Source organism: Neolamprologus brichardi, chromosome 9 (genome assembly GCF_056152115.1).
Source record: "Neolamprologus brichardi isolate AB-2024 chromosome 9, ASM5615211v1, whole genome shotgun sequence".
NCBI lineage: Eukaryota > Metazoa > Chordata > Actinopteri > Cichliformes > Cichlidae > Neolamprologus > Neolamprologus brichardi.
In genome coordinates this window covers 12,768,712-12,794,590 of record NC_142112.1, presented here as the reverse complement: position 1 = coordinate 12,794,590, position 25,879 = coordinate 12,768,712, and the positions used below count along the sequence as shown (strand labels likewise).

At 40.3% G+C, this 25,879-nt stretch overlaps 1 protein-coding gene across 1 annotated transcript in view; it reads left to right on the top strand.

Moving 5' to 3' along the window:
- Nucleotides 1-25,879, top strand: part of LOC102796224 (partitioning defective 3 homolog) — a 381,329-nt gene that overhangs the window by 127,996 nt on the left and 227,454 nt on the right. The window contains exons 4-5 of the mRNA XM_087845929.1: nucleotides 17,997-18,181; nucleotides 22,408-22,545. Of these exons, the coding sequence (XP_087702055.1) occupies nucleotides 17,997-18,181; nucleotides 22,408-22,545 (323 nt within the window). The remainder of the gene's footprint in view (nucleotides 1-17,996; nucleotides 18,182-22,407; nucleotides 22,546-25,879) is intronic.

Here is a 25,879-nt window from a genome sequence, read left to right as displayed (position 1 = left end):
GGAGACGTGTCTGTGTGTGTACACGTGTGTGAGTTTGTTGACTGCTTTATTGCTTCCTGAGCTGGGCTGAGAGATGTCCCGCAGGTCACTTGTGTCACACTTAAAGCAACAGAGACACGCAGAGGTCGTCACCGAGCAACAGAGTCATTTACACTTTGTGACATGCAAAAATGGATAAAACAGTAAACGGCCGTAACCTCGTGACAGACAGCAAGAGGAGGGAGTTTGTTTGTTTGTTTGCGCTGACCTCGGTGTCATCTCAGCACCAGAAGGACATTCAGCAGTCTCGTTTCTGCCTGTTGTAGCTGAAATACGGCATCTTCGTGCAGGCTCAATATGCAGTTTGTTTTTTTCTGGTTTTTGAACGCGGACATATTTATGGAGTTTTAAGAAAAACCTGTGATTGATTTCACCCAAGACAAAGGAACTGTGTTCGGAACATCTGTTTTTCCTCCTTACTTATTGACCACTGGGATGGCTTCTGTTGCCAAGTTACAATCCCACTTTTTAAATGATCAAAATAATTTAATAAGCCAAACCAGAGGTTTAGGTCTTCAGTAGTTAGCCTCTGTGCCATTAATTAAAACAGACTTCTTCTTTTTGCTTCCAGATTCTTCAGCTCAGTTCTCATTCTTACTCTAAGGAGAATAACCGCGAGCATCTTACTTCAGTTTCCTGGCTCAGCTGTATATGAGTAACAGATTTTCTAACGTCTTTCAGATTCCATTGAAACACAACAAAACATGGAGCTCATTATTACACATCCTCTTCTTATATGTGGTGGTAAACTCGCAATGTTTCTTTTTATCAGTACAAAAATGTGGAGCCTTTAAATGCGGTGGAGCGATGAGTAGCAAGAAGATCCTGGGTTTGAATCCAGTGTCTTGCCGGGTGTGCGTGGGTTCTCTGTGGGTACTCTGGCTTCCTCCCACGGTTCAAATTACTCATATTAAAGGCAAAATATCGAAGTCTCTGGCAATTCTCTATAAGGTCAAGGATCTCATAAATCAGACATCATTATATACTCTCTATTGTTCTTGCTTTGCCCCACAACGTTCAGAACTTGTTCCAAATAAGACCAAATACTCCTGACCTGAGAGGAATCCTTATGTTCAGCAAGCCAGTAGTAAGGACAAATGTAAATATATCAGAGCATTACAGTCAGAGGAGTTAGTGTGTGGAACACCTGTACAGATGAAATCAAGACAAGTACATCAATACAAAAATTCACACGATTGTAAAAATAAATTGCATGAATATAGGAAATCTTCCTCTCAGTGACTGAGTTGTCTCATTGTGTGTTTATTAAGGTGTTTGTCACATAGATAGAAAACAAGCTCAGAGATTAAGCAGCTGTTATAGACAGGGTGATTAGTTTATGTAAAAAATGTAGTTTGTTGTTGTTCTGGTTTACGTGCTGAAAATGGTTTTATTTGTGTATGTTCAATGTGTTAGACTTGTACATAGTTAACCATATATGATCAAATAATGTTGAATCCTGGATATGGATTTGTAAGCAATGAAATTTGAAATAAGGGTGTAGGAAGAAGAAAAGTGTAAACTTCATCCTACTCCTTTTCGAGCACACGCATTCTGTAGACAAAGATATTTACATGAAAACTTTTTTGTTTTTTTCTGTTGTTATTTCAATTATATTTACATGTTCGAAATAAAATTATATCTATCTATCATCTAAATACATGCAGTTGGTAGGGTTAGGTTAATGGATGATTTTAAATTGCAGATAAGGCTGTTTCTCATTGTTAGCCCTGCAGTAGATTGGCCAGGGTGTACCCCACCTCTCGCCCGATGGCAGCTGGAATAGGCTCCAGCCCCCTGTGACGTGTGAAGAATATAAATGGATGGAACATTTAAACAAAGAAAACAAATTAAAAAGAAAAAAATATATTTTTAGTCCTAATCCAAGAACATCACTGCATGGTAATTATAATGATTATACTTGAGAATAATTAGCATAATTACTTGAGCTTTCATTTCTTTTCATATTCAAAACATTTCAAAGAATTGCTACAAATACAAAATGACACACAGGAAAAAAAAACTGTTTTGTTCGTTAGGTAGTGAGAACCTGTGGGCTTCATTTACATTGTGTCTGTGCTGTATGTTAAAAAAAGGGTCACAGCTGGCCAAGAGCAATACCTCCTGCTCCTCTGACTCACTAAGTCACTAAAGGGTTATGGGGTGTTTAGCATCCCTTTGTCTCCCGGCTCTTCGTCCCAGCGGACCTCCCCACAGCTCCTCCACCCAGCTCATTAGTCCTTTTCTAAGAGCCTCCCATCCTTTTCTGTTTCATTGTCTTCCGCAGGGAGGTCACCTGTGAAATGTGTCCGCTTCAAATCGCACACCAGGGAAGCATTTACATGCATGTGTCGCCACATGTGGGTGGAAAGAAAACATACATGTTTACACACATCTCATACAGACAGACATTCATGAACACATGCTAATGTGTGACACGAAATCATGGATGTGTGCTTCAGGGCGGGACGGAATAATTGTTTTGCAGGTTAACGCCATGACAAATGAGCAGACGCACACCCACAGATATTAAACTTTGATTCTAACGAGTCACTTTGTTTTTAAGAGCACGTCTGTCACGGACAAATCTTTTTTCAAATACAGAGAATGTATCACTCTTGGAAAATAGGGCAAGTTAATTTCAGCTGATAGCAGCTGAAATGATCTCACCATGAGGCTGTGCTGGATAAATTGAAAGTGCAGAATTTTTTTTCTTCTTTTTTTTTGCCGCATACCCCGTCTCACAGAAATAGAGGCTAAATAACACACAATGCAGTAAAACTCACTCCAGCTAGAGTGTGGCACGATAGAAAGATGTTGTGTGAAGTTTTCCTGGTCCTAGCCTGCTTGTGGGACAGGGATCCAGAGTTCAGCCGCTCAATGCTCGCTGTCCTCCCGTTTCCCAGAATACTCCTCTGCCACCTTCTCATCTCCTTGGCTCACGTTCACGACTCTGATCAAAGCAGAACATTTGTGCATACCTGTGGTTTCATTTTGAAGCCATTTAAATATTCCGGTCAAGTTCATTTGAGAATGTGCAGCAGCTACCCATGGCGCAGACTCCCTGCGTGTCCATTCAGCTGTTAAGAAACCACATGCTGATATTTCCGAATGAATTCACGGTCGGGAATGTTTGCATACAAGAATACAGCTGCTTCCTCTCTTATGCTATAAACTTGAACGGTGAATTATTAAAGGTACAGTGTGTAAAATCGCACAACTAAGTGTCAGTACATTGCAGATTCAGTCAACTGAATTCTGTTTTCTTACTCCGCCCAATTCAAGTACATGATTCTAGCTGCGATGGCTGTTCATCTGTAGTGATTGTTACCTGACAGGCTACAGCTGGGCTGTAAAACTTTATGAAAGGAGGCTTAAATGAGGTGATGAGTTAGTGAAGATCACTTCTGTCCATTGAGATGAAATTCTGAGGTGAGTTTTTGAGGATATGCTGAACTTTTGCATTGGTAAGCGGGGCTATTTTTATTAGCTGCTGTTAGCCAGCGTTATTGGAATTTTCTTTGAAGTGGAACACTTTTGGACTCAGATACTTGGTGAATAGACTCTGATGACATTCTCACATCATATGAACCTATTTAGGGGGGAAAGTGGGATTTTTAGGACACTCAAGCCAACATTAGATGAGTGTTTCCCAACCTTTTGAAGCCATGGTACATATTTCACATTAGAAAAGTCACACGGCACACCACCAACAAAAATCTCCCAGGAAGCATATTGATCATTTTTCAACGGCACCAGGTATAGTGGAATTGACTCGGTTTGTCCCCAGTATGCCTTTTTTGCTTTCTTCTGTCCACTACTCTTGCTAGGACCTTCATCTGGGTCAGAACTTTCTCCAGGACCCAGGTCAGATTGAATACTATTTTTTTCTTTTCAAATATTTATCTATTGCTATTATGTGCTGTGTCGTCTCACAGCATGACTATTATGTAATTTCTTCTTCTGTTTTACCCATTTACTTAGAGCAGTTAGTTGCACTGCCCTCTAGGGGAAGAGAATGTAATTGTTCTGCCCGTTACCCACGGCGATCGCTTGGAGTACTAATCAGGTGGAACCAGATAATCTTCCACGGCACACCTGATCATTTCACAGTGGTTGGGAAACACTGCACTAGATGACATAATATTAGCGTATAACCAGTTTTTGCTATTCAGCCAACTCATCAGCTGTAGATGGAAGAATCATGTGTTCAATCTGCTGACTTTAAGTAATTGTGACTAATAATAATATTGAATTGATGGCTATACCCATGTATTTTTAATGGATTATGTTTATAATGTATCAATTTGTTTATAATTACAAACTAATCAATGTATGTTCATGAGTACAACATTCTTTTTTTTCTATTAAATAAACTAAGTAACCTTTAAAGTCTCTTCATTTTTGCACAGGAGACAGCAGATAGTTATAACTGTGTAGGAAACATCCTGTCTCCTTTGAAACATCTACACATGTTGAGCAGGAAAAAAAAATCCTGGAACTCATTTGGTTTTTAGTGTCTTGTTCCAGCAGAGCATATTTGCAGGTTGACATGAAGGGCTTGAATTTCCTGCCCACTTCCTAAAGCCTGCCGGCCCAAATTGTTTTTGTCGTGAGCTATTTAGTCAAGTAGCAGAGATGAAACCCACAACTAGCTGACTCACAGCATCTCTGTAGTACAACCTTGGGTTAATCTCAGGGGGTATAGCTCAGGGGCAAAGCAGTTGACTGCAGATCAAGAGGTTCCCTAGTTTCAATCTGGGCACCCTCTCTTTTCGGGACAGGGTGGTGACATGAGTCACACTTCAAATGTCAACAGAGTTACAGCTGCCATGTGGGCAAGCTTGTACCTTCTTCAGCAGTTCAGATAAATAACCTTTTCCTTGCGACTAATAGAAGCGCCTCCTTGTCTTGTCACCGTTTCACATGTTTTAAAAAAATGAGATACATGAAGGATGAGCGCAATCCCCACAAAACACTCATAGGTGTGGCTAGTTTTACATGTGATTTACAGTAGTTGCAGGCACAGCTGGTTCATTTCAATATCAAGCATAAAATCTAAGACATGCTTTTTTGGCATTAAATATCAGGGCTATTATTAATATTGCATGTGGAAATGATAGTAAATCAATTTGAACACTCGATTTAAATTCTGTGCAAAAATATATTTTGTGTTTGGACAAAAGAACTCCCAGAAATATAAATGCAACAGGGTCAGTCTGTGGTTTGCACCTAAGTTTGGGATCTTATTTCAAAAGAATTGATCTGTCCGAAGATTCACGTTTGCTGTAAATGTTGCAGACATGAAGCTTGTGCGTTTTGTTTCACTTTACATATTTTCAATCTTTTTTTCATTTGCATTTCGGAGAAATGTAATGTTGTTTTGATTCGGTTTTCTATTAACTTAATGAGAAAATGGTAATTAAGGTATCTTCCGTGCCTCTGCTGATTTGTTTTCTTCCCTTATACCCCCGGCCTCGCCAGCTTTGTGCAGCTCCTAATAAGGAAACACGAGGAAAAAAAGTGTTTGATGAGCTGAAAAAGTACTAGGAACACTTAAATTGCACAATGATGAGAGTTCACTTTAGATGTGGCGCTGAGATCATAGTGGACCACGGTCCTCTTGTTGGCGGTTCAAGTTCAAAGGACAGAATCTAAATTTGTCAAGAAATGAAAAAAAGTAAGCAAACTTTCATCTTGGCCCGATGTCTCAGTCACGGAGTGTGCCCTCTACTTTCTTCAAAAGTTTCTCAAATGGAAATCCGTCTGCCCGGACAACTGTGAAAAAAGACACTCTGGCGAAAAAGTTCACGCTTCTCAGCGCATGATCACGACTTTAGAACTTCAAGTGCTGTTGCAATTGCTCCAACGTTACCTGCATATTTCATCATTCTGAACACCTTACTGAGGGGTCAAAATGTCCCACTGCTGCGAGCACTTTAAACTTTGGACCTATAATGATACCCCTTTCCTGAGATGTAAAGCAATCTTATTTTTGCTCCGTATCAAATTTGGGCTAATTCCCTGTGAAATCCATCCCAGCGGTTTATGATGTAACAAGCTGTATAGAGTGACTAAAGTAAAGATTTATTGACATTTCAGCACAACTCTACCTTAATGTTATAGCCACACTGTTACTTGCGTGCAATTCTTACAAAAAACTTGATATTTTTGTGCGATAATACCTTTATTTGCGTTAGCAGTGAAACTAAAGGAAAGCCTGTGTAATGACTATGCCACCCGGTTGCTCAATTAGATGTGTTATTTGTACTGAGGGTAAAACAGTATCTACCCAGAAGACTTATTTTTTTCTAAACAACCGCCTGCCTCGAATTTCTATGAAATCCTCATGTGCTTTTATAAACCCGTGTGACTGATCAGAGCGATGCTTTGCTGAAACATAGACTCTGCACATCACAATACCATCTGTTTCCAAGCATCTCATGTTCATTAGAAGTTCTTCCTGTACTGCAGAGCACTGCTGAGTTTGTAAGAAGCTTGTTTTTTGTCTTGTTGTGCTCTGCTCTGCATTTTGACTTCACTGACTTCATATATGTTGTTATATGTGTGCTTCATTAAGATTAGCACATGTGCTCGGTGGCAGCTCCAATTAGGCAGTCTATCCATTGGACCTCATATTTACTCAGCCCCCATACCTTCTCGTCTCATCTCCCACAGCAGATAACTTTTTTGTATTCCCAATAAAAGGAAATGATTGTTAAAGGATCCAGAAATAGTTGGTGAGTCTGGTGGAAGTTTGTCATCTGTTCTGCAGAGAGCAGCTGGAGTGAGGGTGTTTTTTTTTGTTCAGAGCAGAGGAAGAAGATATTCTCACTGCTGAAATGTTTGCGATATGGATTTTGTGTACGTGCTGTCTGGAAACTGCGGTGGAATGAGCTCCATGCTTTAAAGGCTGTCTGACCTGCCAGAAACTGAAATTCATTCACTCACTCATCAGCCTCCAATTTTGGCTCACACAGTGGCTGTGACAATTAAATTTGTGACAATTTAAGCTTGCTTAGAGATATGAAAAGAAAATCCTTTGTGCCGTTAACATGACACTGAAGAGACACAGTTGCTCACTGTGGAAATAAGGTGTAGAGTCTGATGTGCTATCAGTAATGGTCTTGTCTCTGCTGTTGAAAAATGTCCCAGAAGTTAGCTAATATTCATGATGAGATGCTCCGTGATTCTGCACACAGCACTGAGATGCAATAACAATTTTCCATTGAAGCCAGCATAAGCATGCTATTCTCACCAGTGATGGGGCCAAAATAGTAAAGTATTACACATTAATGGTTACTTTTCTTAAAAGTAATGTAGTACATTGCTTAATTATTTGCTGAAGAAAGTGACTCGTGGCACTACTTGTTACTTTACTTTTTCCTTACTCCATAAATAGTCCTAAAATGCAATGTAACATAATTACCAGTTAATATTAATCGTAATCCTATAGTTCCACTCACCAACATAAATCTGTATCCAAATGAAGACGTGCTTGCAATGTTTCTTTTAGTTTTTACAATATCAACACAAAACCGACAACGCGACATGGTTCAGTGTACCCATAGGTTTATCATCATTCTGGGTTCTTGGCTAGCTCTCTGTTAGCATGCTGTCTGTCTAGATGTTTTCAGATGTTGAGTTAGCAGCATAGCTTTGTTTCTGTCCTGAACACAGTTTGCATTTCATTATCCAAGCTTGTCCTTTCATGCAATAAAAGGACATTTGCTAATTTTAGCTAATTAGCTAATATTTGCTAATTCGCTAACTGTAGCGCTAATGTGAAGGAAGGGATTTTTTTTCTCTTTACAGCTGCTCGGCGTGCAGATAACTAAAGAACCTTTGTAATGCAAGTAATGACATAACTGTAACTGTAATTACTGAATTTTGTTGTTTTATAGATGACAGTAAACAGAGTACCATAACAACTTGCTTTGGAATTAGCAAAGAGTGCATGTTTGCAAATGTTTAAGATTAGCCTAATATATTACTGCTATTTCTTGCGCTTACAGGGAGAAAATGTTAGATTAGAAATCTTGCTGGTATGTGTTTGTGATATGAACACAGACACATTAAAGCTCAAAGCCAGCCAAGTTTTCTTTGCAGCTACTCATGGTGAATGCACTGTACTAGCCAAAAGCCTCTTGAAGTGCACGCACCCTATATCGAGGAGCAGATAAATAAGACTGTTTAGCTGTGTAGCTTTTTAAAGCGAGTGAATCAGGTAATCGCCAACACTGAATTGACATCTCATAAAGAAGCAGCTTTGATTAGCAAGAAGTCTTTGTTTATTTCAGCAGCAGCTGCTTCTTTAATATTTCCTGGACTTCCTGTCAACGTCCAAATTCGTTTGACCGACCATTCTGAATCCTAGAATCTCACGCAGGGTTGATAGCTTTGGTCATTTTGCTACTCCTGGCTCGTGACATTTTCAGAGCAGTGTTTTTAATCATGAGTGACTTAGCCACATATCAGCCTGAGTGAGATTTATGGCCCCTTCTCTTCAGGAGCCTGTTCTTGTGGACCAGCCATAATAGAGAAACACACAAAATGGTGTTTACACGGAAGGTGCTGCCGTGGTCCTGTTTCTGGGCTGTCTGAGGGCTGTTTGCTTTGTTGATTAGCAGCTCCCCAGAAGCCTCAGTGTGGAGGGGTCTCTGTGAGTCTAGTCTACACTGGGATAGAGATGAATCCCCGATTCCACTTTTTTTTTTATGGCTTTTGCACTTTTTTTATTTTGGGGAAACAAATCCGACCTCATGAAATTAATAATCTTGTTTTCAGATTTAGTTTCGTCATAAAAATCTGTAGCAAAGCTGGCAAACTAACTCTTGTTTGGCATCAAGCTCGAGCTTGATCACCTGACCCTGAATAAAATCAACATGGCGTCATCATAAACACGACCTGTAAGTGTGTCATTTTGCGCATGCTTACCCTTCTGGAAAACAGGCATATGCAGTTGTTTTGTTGCTGTCGAGGGGTCCCATGTGTGAGTGGAGTCGACCTAAATGAGTCAGGTTTGATTTGGGGAGTGAACTCCACCCCTCCCCTCGTCTCTGAGATCTTTATTGTCTAGGGAAACGCCGCACTCTCTCTCTTTCTCTCTAACACACACACACACACACGCACACAGAGTCTTTGGTGTTATTGTTGTTGAAGTGTCTAGGTGTCTGCTACTGGAGGCCCCATCTCTGAGGGCTCGAGGAAGGCTGGCATCCTCTTCTCATTCTCTCTAGTAAATTGTCTGTATTGTCTTTCTGTCAGGAGAGAAGAATCAGTCTCAGTCTCTCTGTATTTCTTGTTCAGAATGGAAAAACTGGATGGTTGACTCTGCAGCCCTGTAGGGAATACGGCTCTCCCCTGCCTCAGTATTCGTGCTCAGGCAGGGTGATTAGACATCATGCCAAACTCTAAAACTAATATGATTGACATATGAAGTTTTTCACCGAGCGCAAGAGGCATTCTGAACTTTCTGGGTACGTGATAACATCCTTATTAAACAGCAAAGTAATCGACTTGATCAAATCATGGCCTGCGCTCAGTGCCAGCGCAGATAAAAAAAAGATGGAAATGATCACTGTAGAGTAATCGGGCACACGCTTGAACTCTTAACTTAAGATAACATGAATACACAGAAATGGCACGGCTAGAACAGTGGAATATTTTTCCTGTAAAAGCAACTCAGTCAAGTGAAATGGTGTTTTAGGCTAGTTGGAGGAATGTGCCATTCAAAGAGCTTTAGAAGTAGAAAAAGAAGGACGGCGTTATAATGCTCTGCAAAGATGACCTTTTGTGCCCTAAACATTAGGTAGATGATGAATGGTAGAAAGCTCACATTTGACCTCTGACCTTTAAGGTCAATAAGCTGATCAACTTTGAAGGTCTAACTGGTAATAATGCTTTATAGAGCTGTATAAAAGATTCCCTATATGCTTATGCAGTACAAACAGTGGCAATGTTATATGGGGATTCTAAATATCACATTATAGTCTACATCCAACTATCATGTCATATTTGATCTTTATCCCAAGTGCCTGTCCTCTACCAGAGGCCTCGGAGTTTGAGGGTCCTGTGCAGCATCTTAGCTGTTCCTAGGACTGCGCTCTTCTATTCAATTCAATTCAATTCAATTTTATTTATATAGCGCCAAATCACAACAAAAGTCGCCTTCGCGCTTCATAGATACAGAGAAAAACCCAACAATCATATGACCCCCTATGAGCAAGCACTTTGGTGACAGTGGGAAGGAAAAACTCCCTTTTAACAGGAAGAAACCTCCGGTAGAACCAGGCTCAGGGAGGGGCGGGGCCATCTGCTGCGACCGGTTGGGGTGAGAGAAGGAAGACAGGATAAAAGACATGCTGTGGAAGAGAGACAGAGATTAATAACAGATATGATTCAACACAGAGAGGTCTGTTAATACATAGTGAGTGAGAAAGGTGACTGGAAAGGAAAAACTCAATGCATCATGAGAATCCCCCGGCAGCCTACATCTATTGCAGCATAACTAAGGGAGGATTCAGGGTCACCTGGTCCAGCCCTAACTATAGGCTTTATGCTGAGATCTCTGTCTTCTGGACAGAGATCTCAGATGTTGTTCCTGGGATCTGCTGGAGCCACTCGCCTAGCTTGGGAGTCACTGCACCGAGTGCTCTGGTTACCACTGGGATCACTGTTACCTTCACCCTACACATCTCGAGTTCTTCTGTGAGCCCTTCATACTTCTCAAGCTTCTCCTGTTCCTTCTTCTGATTTTGCTGTCACTATGGACGTCTTCCTCTGCTTGTCCACCATTACTATGTCTGACTCGTTAGCCGTCACCATTTTGGTCATTCTTGACCACCCTAGGGGGGCGTCTCCCATTTTGACCTCGGGACCTTCCAGGCCATACTCGGCACAGATATTTCTGTATTCTATGCCGGCCACTTAGTTATGGCGCTCCTACCCTGCCTGCTAGCATCTTGCACCCTGCCTCGGAGCATAAACATACTTGTGCTTAAAACCGACTTAAAACGCAGTGTGCAGTCAACAGAGCAATTAGCATTAAAGCCAAAAAAGGGGGTTTGTTTTCATAAATGCCATTTAGCATCTAAGTATTTTTCCGCCCATCCATCTAGTGGATTACATCTTCTGCTCTTTGTAAAGGTCAGCAGTTGATGTTTATTCAGAGTTTGTCTCGTCTCACTCTCTGGCGTTACATCAGATTAGTTTGCCAAACATTTCACAGACGCGCACTTGAGTGGTACTCTCGACCTTGTTTGGCCTTGGGTCGTCCAGCGTCCTATTTAAGTCTAATGTATACTTCATCCCCTCTGCCACAGTCGTGGTTCCCACCACTCAGAACTGTCTTTCTCCTCCCCTCCCAAAAAAAGAAACCTTTTGTCCGTCTGCGCATGATTCAGGTCAGGGTGTTTTCAGTGGAAATCTCCCCTCACTGCACACAGGGGACATCAATATGTAGTTGGTGGTTGCAAAGAGAGGGTGAAAATGGCTCAGTGCCATAATTTATTCAGACATTGAACTGGCCCAGGCTTGAAGTATTCAAAGTAGCCTACGAAAAAAAAAAAAAAAAGAAGCTTTTAGACATTTCATGAAGCCGTGGTCGCTTGGCATTTATATTTAAATCAGCCTGAAGTAAAAGCAAAGAGTCAAGAGTACGGCGCAGCTACAGGTCCACGGGAGAAAATACCAAATTCACCCCGCACACAGTCTTCATCCCTGGTTTGCCAGAAGTGTCTGCATGCTTACAGTGGGCACACATTTCGATTTAAATAATAGGGCCTGACTTCATTTATTCCGTAACCTCTAGCCCACATCTTACTGTAAAGGAAAATGTGCATTTTCGCATTTCATCTTCTGTAATGTGTGCTACGCTGCAGAGTTTATGATGTCATTTAAAAATACTTTTTTTAAAGTGCACCTGCTTTTCCTAAAACCACCTCAAATATTCAGGTTAAAGGATGAATCTGCTTCAAAGCAAATTGCTGTCACACTGGTCAACACTTGAAAACTTGTGAGTTTCAGCTCTGAACACTTGCAGTTTTGAGCCTTGTGACCGTTCCCTGCAGTGGCACAGCAACAGGAGAACACACTTCAGCTTGATGCTTTCAGGTGGCAATGAAATCACTAATATTAGATTAAACAGTCTAGACTCTCAGCACTTCCGAATATTGACTCTTTAGGGCTTTGGTGTTTAAAGGAGGAATATACTGTAACTTACTCGTCTTTTGTGGGTATAAAGAGTATAAAAGTAATTTATTTAGAAGAATTTGATTCTGTTTTTTGTGTTGGGTAAATGGTGATTATGAGTAACAGAAGAATACAAGCGCAGAAACAGCCTATCCTCCTCACCGTGTCCTTTCTGTAACCTTATCAGTATGCTGAACCTCTAGCTCCATTACCTTGAATTGGCAGCCAGTCAAGAGGGAAGGGCTTCTTCCTGCTTCCCAGGTATTGTGAGGACTCTTTACTTCATGCCATTTCGGTGATTGCGAACTTCCACAGCTAATACATTAGAGCTGACCCCATTTCTTTTGAAACTAAGCTGGAAGTACATTTCTTTGCTGTGTTATTACAAAGAAAAAGTGCTGCTGCTGGTTTATGTTGTTTATGTCCAGCGTGACTGGTGACTAAGTAGAAACGTGTGTAGCGATGTAGTGAACTGAGCTGATGATTTTAGGGACGTTTTAAAGAGGTCATCTCTTACAAAAACATAGAAACTGTCATTCTATGGTTTGGAAGTCAAAACTCAAGGACAAAGGGGAAGACAGGACAACGCCCACACACAGAGGGGTTGATGGGTGACTGGGCACAGGTGGGAGGGAAACAGGTAAAGCTAATATTGCCAATGTTGATAAAGCAGGTAGTCACGAAAGGAAGGAAATGAATGACAACCAGGAAGTAAAAACAAAAGACAAAGAAAGAACTTTACTGACAAAGTAAAATAGGGCGTTAAATAAAAAGAGAGACATGAAAACGAACACTAAACTTGATGACAGAGACGTGGGGTCAAAGATAACAGAAGAAACTAAAAGCACAACGAAACAGCAATGACAAAACAGATACAGATACACGGATCACTGGATGGCTTTGAAAAATGAGGAGGAGGGTGTGGATTTTGAACTTTTAAATGTATTTATACGTTTTACAACTTGTCATACTGACAAAGATTATAGCTATTCATACCACTCTGATGTAATATCAATAAATGACATAAATATTTTTTTCATTATGTGCAGAAGAAATTGCTGTTTATTTCTTACAGTTTTAGCTCAAAGGGTCGTGCTGACAGATTTCTTTCATGAACTACAGCAGCTTGATGCATGCTCAGTCAGTGGGCTTTGATCAGTGGTTGTTGGTCAATGGTCATGAGAATTTGCATATTAATGATCAGTGAACTCCCAGCACATTGTTCCTTCAGTGGTGCTAGTGTCAGTCACTATGGAAACCTGCAGTCAGCTGAGACTCAAGAAGTCACTTGGATGAGTCACTTGTCTGAAAACGCTGCGTCGAGATGAACAGAATCAACTTTTGGGAAACTACAGCAGCACTTCTTCATCCTGTAACAAAACTGACATGTACTGTTAAAACACTCCTGATCTACAGACTGGCTCCTCCAGTCTGTGTGCCAAACATCTTTGGGCACGAGATTAACCCCAAGTTGCTCTCAGATGCCTCCCTCGGAGTATGAATGAGCATGAATGTTAGATAGACAGCACTTATCTCAAAGAAGCACAGAAAAGTGAGAATGGGTGTAAATGGGTGAATGAGGGAAGTTGTATTAAGCACTTTGAGTGCTCATGTGAAGTAGAAAACCACTATATAAGAACCAGGCTATAAATTACACTTCTTTTCTAATATTAGGATATAAAATGATGTAAAGAAAGTTAGAAATCCCTGCTTTATACTAACCTGTGGCCATTATGCAGTTATATTATTTTATTTATTATAGCTCTGTTCTAAGATGCCCTCTGGACCCAGTGGAGGTGGTGAGTGACAGGAGAATGGCGGCTAAGCTGTCATCCCTGTTGGACAACATCTCCCACCCCATGCAGGAGACTCTGACAGCACTGAGCAGCTCCTTCAGTGGGAGACTGCGGCACCCACGGTGTGGGACGTAGAGATTTCGCAGGTCTTTCCTCCCCACTGCTGTCAGACTCCACAATAAAGACTTTAACTGATCAAACACATCCACAAATGTGCAATAACACTAATGTGCAATAATCTTTTCTGGCATCGTTGTATTTTTACTCAGTTGTATATAGCATTTGTATTCTATTTTTTTCTTATTGTATACTTTATATACTGTACAGTTGTGTACTGTATTTATTCTTATTGTATTCTAATTTTTGCTTCATAACGTTTGCACTGTCCACTTCTTGCTGTGACAAAACAAATTTCCTTTCCTATCTTATCTTATCTTATCTTATCTTATTTCTACAATAAACATTCTCAAATGTACTACTAACCTCAAGACTATTTTGCTGTTTTCCATTAGAGTTAGTATTTCTATCCACATAGTTTATATAAATGAATATATTTCTCCTCCAAACAAGGTGAAAGGTAAATAAAGGAGATGAGATAATTGCCCCTGGAGAGCCCCACGTCTCTATGGTAAACTGTGGTGTGTGTACATCACTATGACCCTGTGCCCTGACCATAATCCCTCACTGCAGGGGCTGGATTAGGGCCTCGTTTTATTAGCCAGGCTCACCATCACCCCCCCCTCCCGAGTGGTTTTGTTCCCGCTTCGGTGTGGATCGATTGCTGGCTCGGTCTGAAGTGGCAGTGCTAGTTATTAAACGTGGGATAACCAAACCCTTCGGACTGCTGGGATAATCCCATCACAAATTAAGTAGAGGGAAATTGGTCAGGGAGAAACGGGACCGGAGAGAATCTTCATATTGTGACCTTCGTAACACAAGCGAGCACAAACTCCTTTATTTGTTAGAAGCTGATCCGTAAGGATTTCGACCCACGGTGGATCAACACTTTAGCAAGCTGTCGCTAAACTGAAACTAAAGTTCGACTGAATTCGACTGAAACTGTAAAAGAGCCAGAGTATTATTACTTAGTGTGTAAGAATCGATCTAAAAGAGAGCCATGTGTTGTGATTTTTATACCCTTAATGCTTGAATGTTGAAGTTGTCATGGTTTCTAAGGGCCTGCAAACATCCATCTATCAACTGAGCCTTGAGGTATTATGGGAAATATAACAAGGCTTTTAATCCATACCAAGGGTCTTGTGCAAGCCCCAACTACACACAAATCTATGAAAACATAGAAAAGGTTCCCTTTAAAAGAAATACAAATATTTAATATGAATACTTTGAGAATTTTAATACGCTTTCTAACCCATTCCTGTGCCCTTTCTCTGTCTTTCTTTCTTTTTTATAGTTCTGTTGTGTGCAGCTTGCGTGCTATCTCAAAGTCATCGTGTGGAATAATACTGGATGTTAATTACCCCTGCTGTCTCAAGTGAATATCATTAGAGCTTGAACTGGACATGAACCAGTCATTACTGAAAGGGGCAAAAGTTTATTAAATGCCATTAGTAGGTCTTCAACCTAATTTAAAAGCGAACACACAATGACTGGCTGGCTGCTAGATGTGATTTCCAGGCTGCTCTGACGTAGCCTCGGGCAGTGGGCAAAAAAAAATGAAACGCATTCGAAACAAAGGAATAATAGTATAAGCTGCCGGTGAGGGATTTTTTCCCTCTTATTTGGGGTGGAGGTTTTTGTATCAGAGTTGTGGTTTAGCAGTGAGTGAGAAAGTAGGTTTTATAAGTTACCTGTTTCTGCAGAAGAACTCGAGTTGCACCGATGATTTCCTCATGAGAAATGGCGCTTTATAAAGTTGAGTTACTCACCCAAAAAAAAAAAAAATGCAGTTTGAAAACCCTGTCATCATCTCTACTTTCTTGCTGCTGAGAAAGTTCCTGGAAGTTTCCAGGATGTCATCATAAATTTATTTGCATACGAAGCCTTTCTACCGGAGTTACCGCACTCAGAGACAAAGGAGGAGGGAGAGAACTTTTGTAATGAAATCTCACCGAAAACTTGGCAACAATAAGAGTTTTTTGTAACACAAAAATGTAATTTTTTTGCAGCACTTTACGTTTACATCACCCTGAATTGACAATACACTGCTGCAATGTCAGTAAGTCCTGACTATGGATTGGGAATCTGTGTCTATGTCATAATCATTCATTTCACCAAGTGTGGGAAAAACAAGACCGATCTTTGGATCGATGCCTTATTGGGCGACAGCTAAAGATGTGATGTGTGCTTTTGTCTTCAATGTCAGTGGTTACTAACAGCGATGACAAATTTGACTTTATGAAATGGTCATAAATTATAAGGTGCTAAGAGATCTAATATTGATGTAATCCCCAGAACACTAAAAAGGACAAGCTTGTCTTTTTAGCACCTAATGGCAGCACTCACGACGAGAATAACACCAGACTAACCACTTCTTAGACCACATCATCTCTAGAAAAGACTTAGAGAGAGAACAACAGTTCGGGGCCTCTGAGGCCTGATTATAATATTGAGACCACGGATTTATCAGGTAGGGGAGGATTAAATGAAAGCAGTTGGCGCCAAGTAAACACTAAGTAGAGGGGATGCTTTATCAGGATATTAGCACAAGTTCAAGTAAGTGAGATAGTACAAAGGATGTGAGTGAATGAAGATGAACTGGGATGCCTTAATAAAGCAGAGGTGTTTAGTTAGTGTAGTAGGTGCAGAAACACATGCTTATTTCACTGTTATTTGCAGGATTCAGTCACTCTTTCTGCCTCGACACAGGTGGTCACAAGAAACACTTACAGTTGTTCTTGAATCTCCTTAGTCTTGTCACGGTGTTAAATACAGACGAGTTGGCGCACAGCGTAATCCATGATTAGAATGCGTCGCTCCCACCGCTAAGACGTCTCTCGGTTGTATCAGATGGAAGCTTAACACTGGCATATGCTCAGTGCAATGATCTGTCTATGGATGACAGGTGGTTACCCAACTATTTGCATAATTATGGGTGTAACACACAGGCTGCTAGGACGTCATAAACAAATCCATATGGCCTTTTGGGAAAATCCAGATGATTTACACCGCAGCTAACGGATATACTCACCGTCTTGACTTTGTAGCAGACATCGGTGGGATTTCTCGCTGAATGTTTTAACCGGAGTGTGAAATATGGAGTAACTTCATCCCCTCTACTTGTTTTGGCAGCTCTAATCAAATGTGGGAACTTTATACCAAGTTTTCATGACAGATCGGTTAATGTGGCAGCTGAAACATGGGCCAGTGTTTCCTGTGTAGTTTTCTGTTAGACGTTTGATGGAAAGAATAAATGTTGGCTCTGAGACTCAATTTCAGTCCCCTGGAAACTTCCTAGAATCAACTTGAGTTGGGTAGCACAGTGTGCAAGAATGACCTTTATCGCAATAGTCAGATCATGATATATGAGCAAGTTTCCTGCAATTATTATTGTACTTGTTATTTTTAGAGTGGTTCGACCAAGCAAGGGGTTACATAATCACATCTGATTTTTTTTCTCACATGTACTTTTATATATATATTTTTTTTATCTCTGTCTGGGTAATTTCCCCAGCCAAAACTCTGTGTATAATATATCTACAGTAATGTATTTCAGCACAGATGGAATCAAGCCAAGGTAAACTTTCCATCGAGTTGCGCAGTGTTGTTTTGGGCTTAACAGACCTTTTATAAAAACACGAGTACTTGTAATCACCACTTCCCATGTCTCAGCTGACATTTCATGGAGTGCTGTTAAGGAGGTATAGCAGGGGATGTAGCAGCACCCCCCAAACATGAGCAACTTTTTGACGACCAAGGTGAAAAGCGAGCCGCTTAATAAATCGATAAAGCGGCAAGTGGTTTGATTTTGCTATAATTCCTTTTCCTTTTCTTTTGTAATCCCCTCCACAGACATGTCTCTCAATGTCCGTCGCAGTAGTGATCCCGCACTGGTTGGCTGTCCTCCAGGCGAGGCCCCGGTTGCTCCAGAAGAACCGTCCAGAAAAAATCCAGCTCGCTGGTCCACAACCCCTGGTTTCCAGAAGCCCAGCCATAAACGAAACCCCAGCAATGAAACAGGGAGCCTTGAACAAAAGGTAACTACACCTCCTGCGGTAATGTAGCCGATAAACTGTGCACGAATGCCTCAATGATACCTGGTAGGATGCACCATTAAGTCGTTAAGATCATTTATTGGAATCTAAATGGTGTCAAAATGCAATAGATCAACAAAGTCTATTTTTTTAAACCACTGTGAACTATTACATACTTATTCCAGCAGCACCTTCCCCTGAAGATAGGGCTGCTGATGTACGGGTGCTGCATCAATTATAATGCCTGAGATATGTGCTCTGAAATCTTCCCAACCTCCAGTCTCTGTTTTCAACTTACTCCTTTCTTCCCTCATTTTCATTCCTTGTCTCCTCTGCACCCCAAATCAAAGAAATAAGTGTTAGATATGAAAGTTGTGCTGCCCTGCTTGCAGATATCCAGCAGTGGCATAGATAGTGTTTATCTGAAACTAGTTCCATCTGATAACACCCCTTCTTGTCATCCAAAAAGATTAGCGGAGATTCTTAAACACAATCCCTTTATTACAAATTCACCTTCTTGGTGCTTTTAAGCCTCTGATTATTAGTCAGAAAAAAATACAATGAAATAAAACACACCTCAGGTACTCCGGTGCATCCTCCCTGCTGCTTCTGAAAGTAAAAGAAAGCCAATTAAATTCTCACAATGGCTGCCATGCTGACAGCCCTTTACTTCTCACTGAGGGAGAGGTATGTTCCCATCAAACGGGGATGTTGAAAATGGGGAAATTATTGAATGTTCGAAATGTGAAACATCAGCTCTGCGTGTGATTAGCGTGTCTGGGAGAAGGGGCTGATAGAGACGCTTTAGTTGTCATGGCCCACAGAATGTAAAAGCAAGAGTGTGGGCTGAAATCAGAGCTCTCATTTTGTTAGTGGGGATTCTGTTCTGAACTACTGAACTGAGCAACTATGTATGTTTGTGTGCTTGTACTGAATATAAAAATGGGAAAGCAGAGGACCAGGAGTGTTGAAATATGACTTTGAATTTCATTGACTGTATATGGATTGCATGTCTTTAGCCCTTCTGTTACGTCCTACCATGCATAGAGGATTCCACATCCACAACCATGTTTGTATGTTGTGGATCGTGGATAAATATTATTATGTTGATGTAATAAGAGGATTCCAGATTATGTACACCGCCACACACTAAACAGACGGATACGGTAGTTTACAAAACAGAAGTTTCTATTAGTTTACTTTAGTCAGACATAAAACAATGGTTTAACCCTTTATAGGGCTCTCATTAAAACACGTAGACATTAAAATTTTCAACCCTGGCGTGTTATTGGGGGATATTTCAGGACTTTTTCACATGTGTGATTTTTAAAAAAGTTAATTTTACAGTGCAAATCAAGATTCCTTTCCTGTTTATGGTATTTACCAAAAAAGAAAAAAAAAAACTGTATATAAGAATATGTTTATAAAGCCATGTTTTTTATGAACATTGTTTTTCACACTGGCAATTTTCGTAAATATAACACACATATCGAATAATTACTGAATAAATTTTAGTAATAAGTAATAAGATGTACTGTAAAAATAATCACCAGTTATGTACCATTAACAGACTAAGTAAAGATATGAAGCAATGTCCGAGCATGGCACAGTTTAAAAAGCAGTTTAAGGATATGGTTTTTACAGGGTACAGGGAGGAGGTAGAGATTTGATAGGGTGTTCTTGTCCAATATTTTCATGTGTGTGCGGGTGCACGGGTATGTTGGTATGGGTATATATATATCTGTAGGTTGTGTATCCTTTGAGGTGTTACTGGGGTTATTGAAAATGTGTATATGTGCGTATGTGTATATACGTATGTATGGATAGATAGAAACATATATGTATATATATATAAAAAAAGAATAATAAAAAAAAAATACACATGACATATAATGTAATTGCAAGGAGGTATTTCTGTAGTCTATTGATTACTAGATAGTGTAAAAGGGGTGGGATTAAATAAGCTTATGCTTCTTCCTGCTCCTTTTTGAACATGAAAGTTATTTGTAGTTGTGGTTGCTCGTTTTCCTTTTGTTTTGCTTTGTTCATTTGTCTCTTTTAATTCTATGTTGTTGTACTTTTTCAACATGTTCAAAATAAAGATTCAATCAAATCAAATCAAATCAAAACTGATATAATAGAAAACTGCAATAAGGTCATGAAACAAACCGAACTACACACTCAGTTTTGATGTTATGACCACAAGTATGAGTGTAATGTAGGGGTAAAAAAAAATGAAAAGCTTGAAATGCAACAGGTTGTTACTGACTGGTCAGATACAATAATATCACTATCTGTCACATGACCTGATCTTTTGTGATTGGCTGGGAGAAACTCCTCATAGTTAGTTGTGGGGAGGACAATTGTTTTGTCCATTGAAGTCACCAAATATGGCTCCTTGTCCAATAAAAGGTTAAGACGATTTCTGTAAAAATCTCTCCTGGCAAAGCAACATTTTACATGGCGAGTTCAAAGTTATTATGACCAAGCCACTTTAAATCAATAATTCCCTTAATAATGTTTAACTGCCCAACTTGTAATGTTCAAGTGTCCCATTTAGTTCTTGAGTCCCATCTGCAGCAGTTGTAGTGAATGTAGTGCATTTTAAGACACCATCCTGCCACAGACACTTGAAATGGCATGGTGTGAAAAGTGACACGCTAACAGCAGGATGCTGTCATTTTTATTCAGCTGACAGAACCAGACTTTTTTCAACTACAAGGGGAGTCTTAGTCCTCGTAACCCTTAATCTCTTTCTTGCACCAACTGCCATATATTCATTTCAAGTGTGTTTTTATGAAATTAACAGCATATGTTGTAAGAATGTGTTAGTCAGCATGTGTAGTTTTTGTTCTTGGCACCATATTTTTGAAAAGGAACATCCTTCAGCATTGCCAAAAGCAACCTACTCATAACAGTCTCTTCACTGTCTAGGATCGTTTCCTTTTACAGACTAAAGCCAGCCACGTGTTCAATTCCCCAACTAGTCTGAATACGGCTGAGTCAGACTATTTTTCTGCTAAATCTCAACAATACAAGTCAGTGAGAGTACACAGTCATCGGCTAGCACTGTAAACTCATCACTTCTGCCAATGACTTTACAATACTTGGTATTTAGGGTTATCTGCACTTAGCAAAGTCATCCATAGGGATTAGACAGTCATATGAGCCTCTCTGGTATCTGGCTTTCTCTACATTTTATGATCTGATGTGTCGTAAAACTCTGTGGAGGGGGGTCCTCTGTCGTGCCGTGTCTGAGGCTGCGATGGCTATCAGGGCTGTCTCTATACACAGGCCAGTTGTGCAGCTCAGTTTTATAATATTGTTACGCCTTCATCAGGCCCCTTGCATGTCACATTCAACTGTAGCCAAACACTGTGGCTCCCCCTCCCATTCTTTTAAGCTCCTTTATTTTTCCATTGTTTTGATATATTTGCTATTTTGTGATTTGCTAAGCAACTATTCGGGGTTTTTGAGCTCTGTTCTTCATTTTGACTGACTTTCATTCCTTCTCTTGTTCTGAAACAACTCTTTTTTCCTGCTATCGTTAGTCTCTGTGTTCTCTTTCAATCGTGATGTCTCGTTAAAAATCCCCAAAATGTTTTTTTTTTTCGCTCTTACTCTTTAGATGCTGTTTTTGTGACTAATCAGACCACATATGGTTGCTTTTCTACTTGTTTGTCTTGGTGAATCACTTGGCTTTGATTTTAATTATTGATTTGCTTTCTCTTCTATTAAAAAAAAACTTCACTCTTGACCTTCAGCTGCTGAGATTCCTAAGCCAAGGCTAGCAAGTGTGGAATATTATCTTTTGTGCCTGGGTGTGTTTTTTTTGCTTGTGGCCAGTGTAATATTTTATGCTCAAGTACGCTGATGTATGACATTACCTTGGCAGGAGCTTTGTGAAGTTGTTTTGGGGTTTTTTGTAATGATAAATCCTAGTTGGAGCTGTCTTGTTATTAAAAAGGTCCTAAAGCAGCTCAGGTGTGGCTGTAATGAAATATCAGGAGTAAGGGTTGAGTGAGAGTTAACTGAACCACAAAGATGGTTCAGTCTTCAAAAATCAGGTTCGTCCTGGATTTTAGATAACTATGTACCAAATTTCTTCTTCTTCTTCTTCTTTATTTTAGAAAGAGTATTTATACGAGTGCATTAAAGACTTCTTCTGATAGCAGGACCACAGTGGTGTACAATTTTTAATGTCTCTGCCTTTTCCTGTTTCTTTGCAGGGCAGAGGAGCTCATGCCTACCGTAGTCTTCCTCGTGATGCGAGTGGCTGGTCCACTCAGTTCCAAAGAGAGATGACTCGATCTTCCCTTAGTGCCAACCATCCAATGGTAGATCGATGGCTCGATCAACAAGAACAGGTTTGTTGGTGGACAATTAAGGAAATTGGAGACTCTATGGTTTATTTGTGGTTTGCAGATAAACAACTTTATTGCTTGACCAGTTCATAGCAGCTTGTATTTTTCACTACAGCCACCACTGGTTGGTCTAAAATAAAACAAAACACGTTGGTTCACTTGGTGATGTGTTGATACAAAAGTAACCTGGCTTGGTACAAGAGGATCTGCAGATTCAGATATTTGGTGTATGTGCTTAGCAATCAGTGGTGTTGAGCTAAAATTTCAATATCTCTACTTGAATATTGCTTAGAGGCAATGACTTGGAAGGGTTTTTGAACTTTGATTGGTCCTGGATAGTGGGCTCTCTTGCTGTAAATTGATCAATGGATACAAAATGCGTTGGTCTAGAAATTAAGCGGGCATACACTTGTTCTATATAGTACAAGCCTCTGGGTTTTTCAAAATGGAATTTATTAAGGTTCAGTTACACTCCAGTAAAAATAAGACCGGGACCTCCTTGCAACTCAGGAAAAAACAGTGTTTGCCCTGTGATTGCAATTAATTTTTTCATATAAATATACCTGTTGGGAGGCAACCGGTCTCCAAGGAGCCACGGTCCAGCTCAGTCTGACTGCAATCACCCTCATACAAATTGTCAAAGTGTCAGGGCTCTGTGTGCAGGCGGATGGAGAGGAAGATCCAAATGCGAGACTCGGACACTGAATACAACTCAAAACCTCAGTTTTATTGCTGGCATGAAGACAAAACATGAAATGAACACTGAATACTGAGAACAGAAACACACAGGCATCATCTGATGGTACGACGGAGGGTGGTAATCAGGGAATGGGCAACAGGAGGGAGACACAGCTGGGAGAATTGGACTAACGAGGCAGGGGAGCAGTAGAACTGAACACACTCACATGAGACACAGACCTTCACAATAAAACAGGAAACAAGAACCCACTAAACAAAGACGCAGACAGAGAAGCAGACAGAATATAACACATGCAACTCAAACAATACATGAAACAACAAATCCTTAAACACGGATGAACAGAAACATGGAACTCTAATAATAATCATCATCATAGCATCAGAGAAACAAAACAATCATTCAAAAATAAACCAAAACATAAGAACTCAAAATGCTGGGTCGAGCCTGACCCAGAACCGTGACACAAAGATTTACAAATAAATGCCATCTTACGTATAGACCCAAACAGGTTGGCAATGTATTGCAATCAAACTCTGAGTGAGTCTGTGCTGATGACCATGATCCATTTGCAATAGAAGACTTGACTCAATCGGTTGCTAGCTATTCTGACTATATTTCTATTTAGAAGCAAGTGTGTGTCAGAAAAGATTCTGAATTTCTGCTTAAATCTGTGAGTTTTGTGGAACTAGACTGCATTATCTCTCCAACAGAGAGCAACAAATTTGTAATTTTCACGGATTTATCACAACTAATGACTGTATTATCACCAACAGATTGCATGAAATTGCCCCGATTTAGTCACAAACTGATAGCAGACAATCTCATTTTCACTTATGTTTTATCTCTGTCTTGACTCACCAGAGTCATACTATCTTTCTTTTAGTTCTTGCGTATGAACAAAATTCTACTGTAGAAACGTATGCAGATAGAAATGGAAACTCCTCACCAATTTCTTTGAGGCTGCACTTGTTTGAAGTGCTGGATCTGGCTGATGGCCTGGGGTCAGCATACGCCCAGCTTTAACGTCACTGGGTTGTTGGCTAGCTTTCGGCTAACTGCCCATCATGTAGATCAGCGGTCCCCAACCTTTTTTGCACCACGGACCGGTTAATGCCTGACAATATTTTCACGGACCGGCCTTTAAGGTGTCGCGGATAAATACAACAAAATAAAACTAGTACCGGTACCGAAAAAAAGAAGATTTATTCATAACACACGTGAAAAGACTCAGGAAAACCGAGTAAACGATAAAAGTGATAACAAAATAACGCTGAAAACCGATAAAAACCCTGAAAACCACACATTTCACACCTGAGCCTCAACTCTCGCGGCCCGGTACCAAACCACTCACGGAACCGGTCCGAGGCCCAGGGGTTGGGGACCGCTGATGTAGATAACTGACAAACCTTTGTAATGCCAGTAACAAAGTAGCTGTGACATAATTACTGAATTTTGTATCGTAATGTGTTACATTACTGTGTTACAGAAAAGTGTAATGTGATTACAGTAACGTGGGGATTTGTTTTGTGGAGAGGAGAAATTGAGGCTGTGTATCTCTGTAAAAAGGTAGCGGTACTCTAGTTTTCATGTCCACATTGAAATCCCGTTGCTCTAATTATACAGCAGATTATACACTAGTTATATATCCTATTAAGTAGGAGTATTATTTAATAATACTATTTTACTGATGCATGATTTGGCATCAACTACACAGCGTTTCTTGATCATAGTTTACCCCTGTGTTTTCACAGTATGCATGATTCGTTATATCTGACCATCAGTCACAGCTGCGACTGATAACAGAGTTCTTACAGTGACAGCGACTGCTCGCTGCCCAATCCAATTTAGAACCAGGTCAATGATTGACATCAGACTTCTGTCCAATACTTTTTCACGAAGTAACAGCGTACAATGTTAGTCCTTGCAGGCTTGTCTCCTCGCCTCACACCCTCTTCGCTCTGTCGGCACTTTGCGATCGACTCACCCTGTGACTGGTCCCTCAACTCCTCAGTCTGTCAGAGGCGAAAAAATATTCTCCCTTTAAAAGTTATTAAAAGTGACAGAGGCTCTCTGCAGGGAGGGTGGAAATGACCTTGGAAAGTGTCGAACACGCTGAGCTTGATGTGAAGAGGATTTCTCTCAGTTTGTCTGCCGGTCTGTACCTCAACTACCTGCTTTGATTCATGCAGATGGTGTTTAATCGGCCCATTAAAGAATAAAAAAAAGAGCCGAGAAAGGGTGAGGAAAAAAAGAGTGAGATGCTCGAATGACGATAAAGTCTTCCTTCTTTCTCTGTAGTCTCATTATGGTTGTGTTTGGAATTCTTTCTCTTACTAAACATTATGAGCACCTATTGAAAGCAGGGATGCTACAATCAAGCTATTGTAAAAATAGCTGGAGTTGAAAACATACTGTTTACCAAGAGGGCACGTATACATGCAAACAGCTCAAGAACAGGATTTTGTTCAAAATATGAAGCCTCCTAAATCCAAGATAAAGCTTTCAAGTTAATAGTTATCAACCAAGTATAGTGTAAATATAAAAAAAGAGATTATTATTTAAGAACATGACATATAGCGGTGGAGTCGTGTAAATATTTCATGATTAACGGCAGGAGCGCCACGACACCCTCACCGT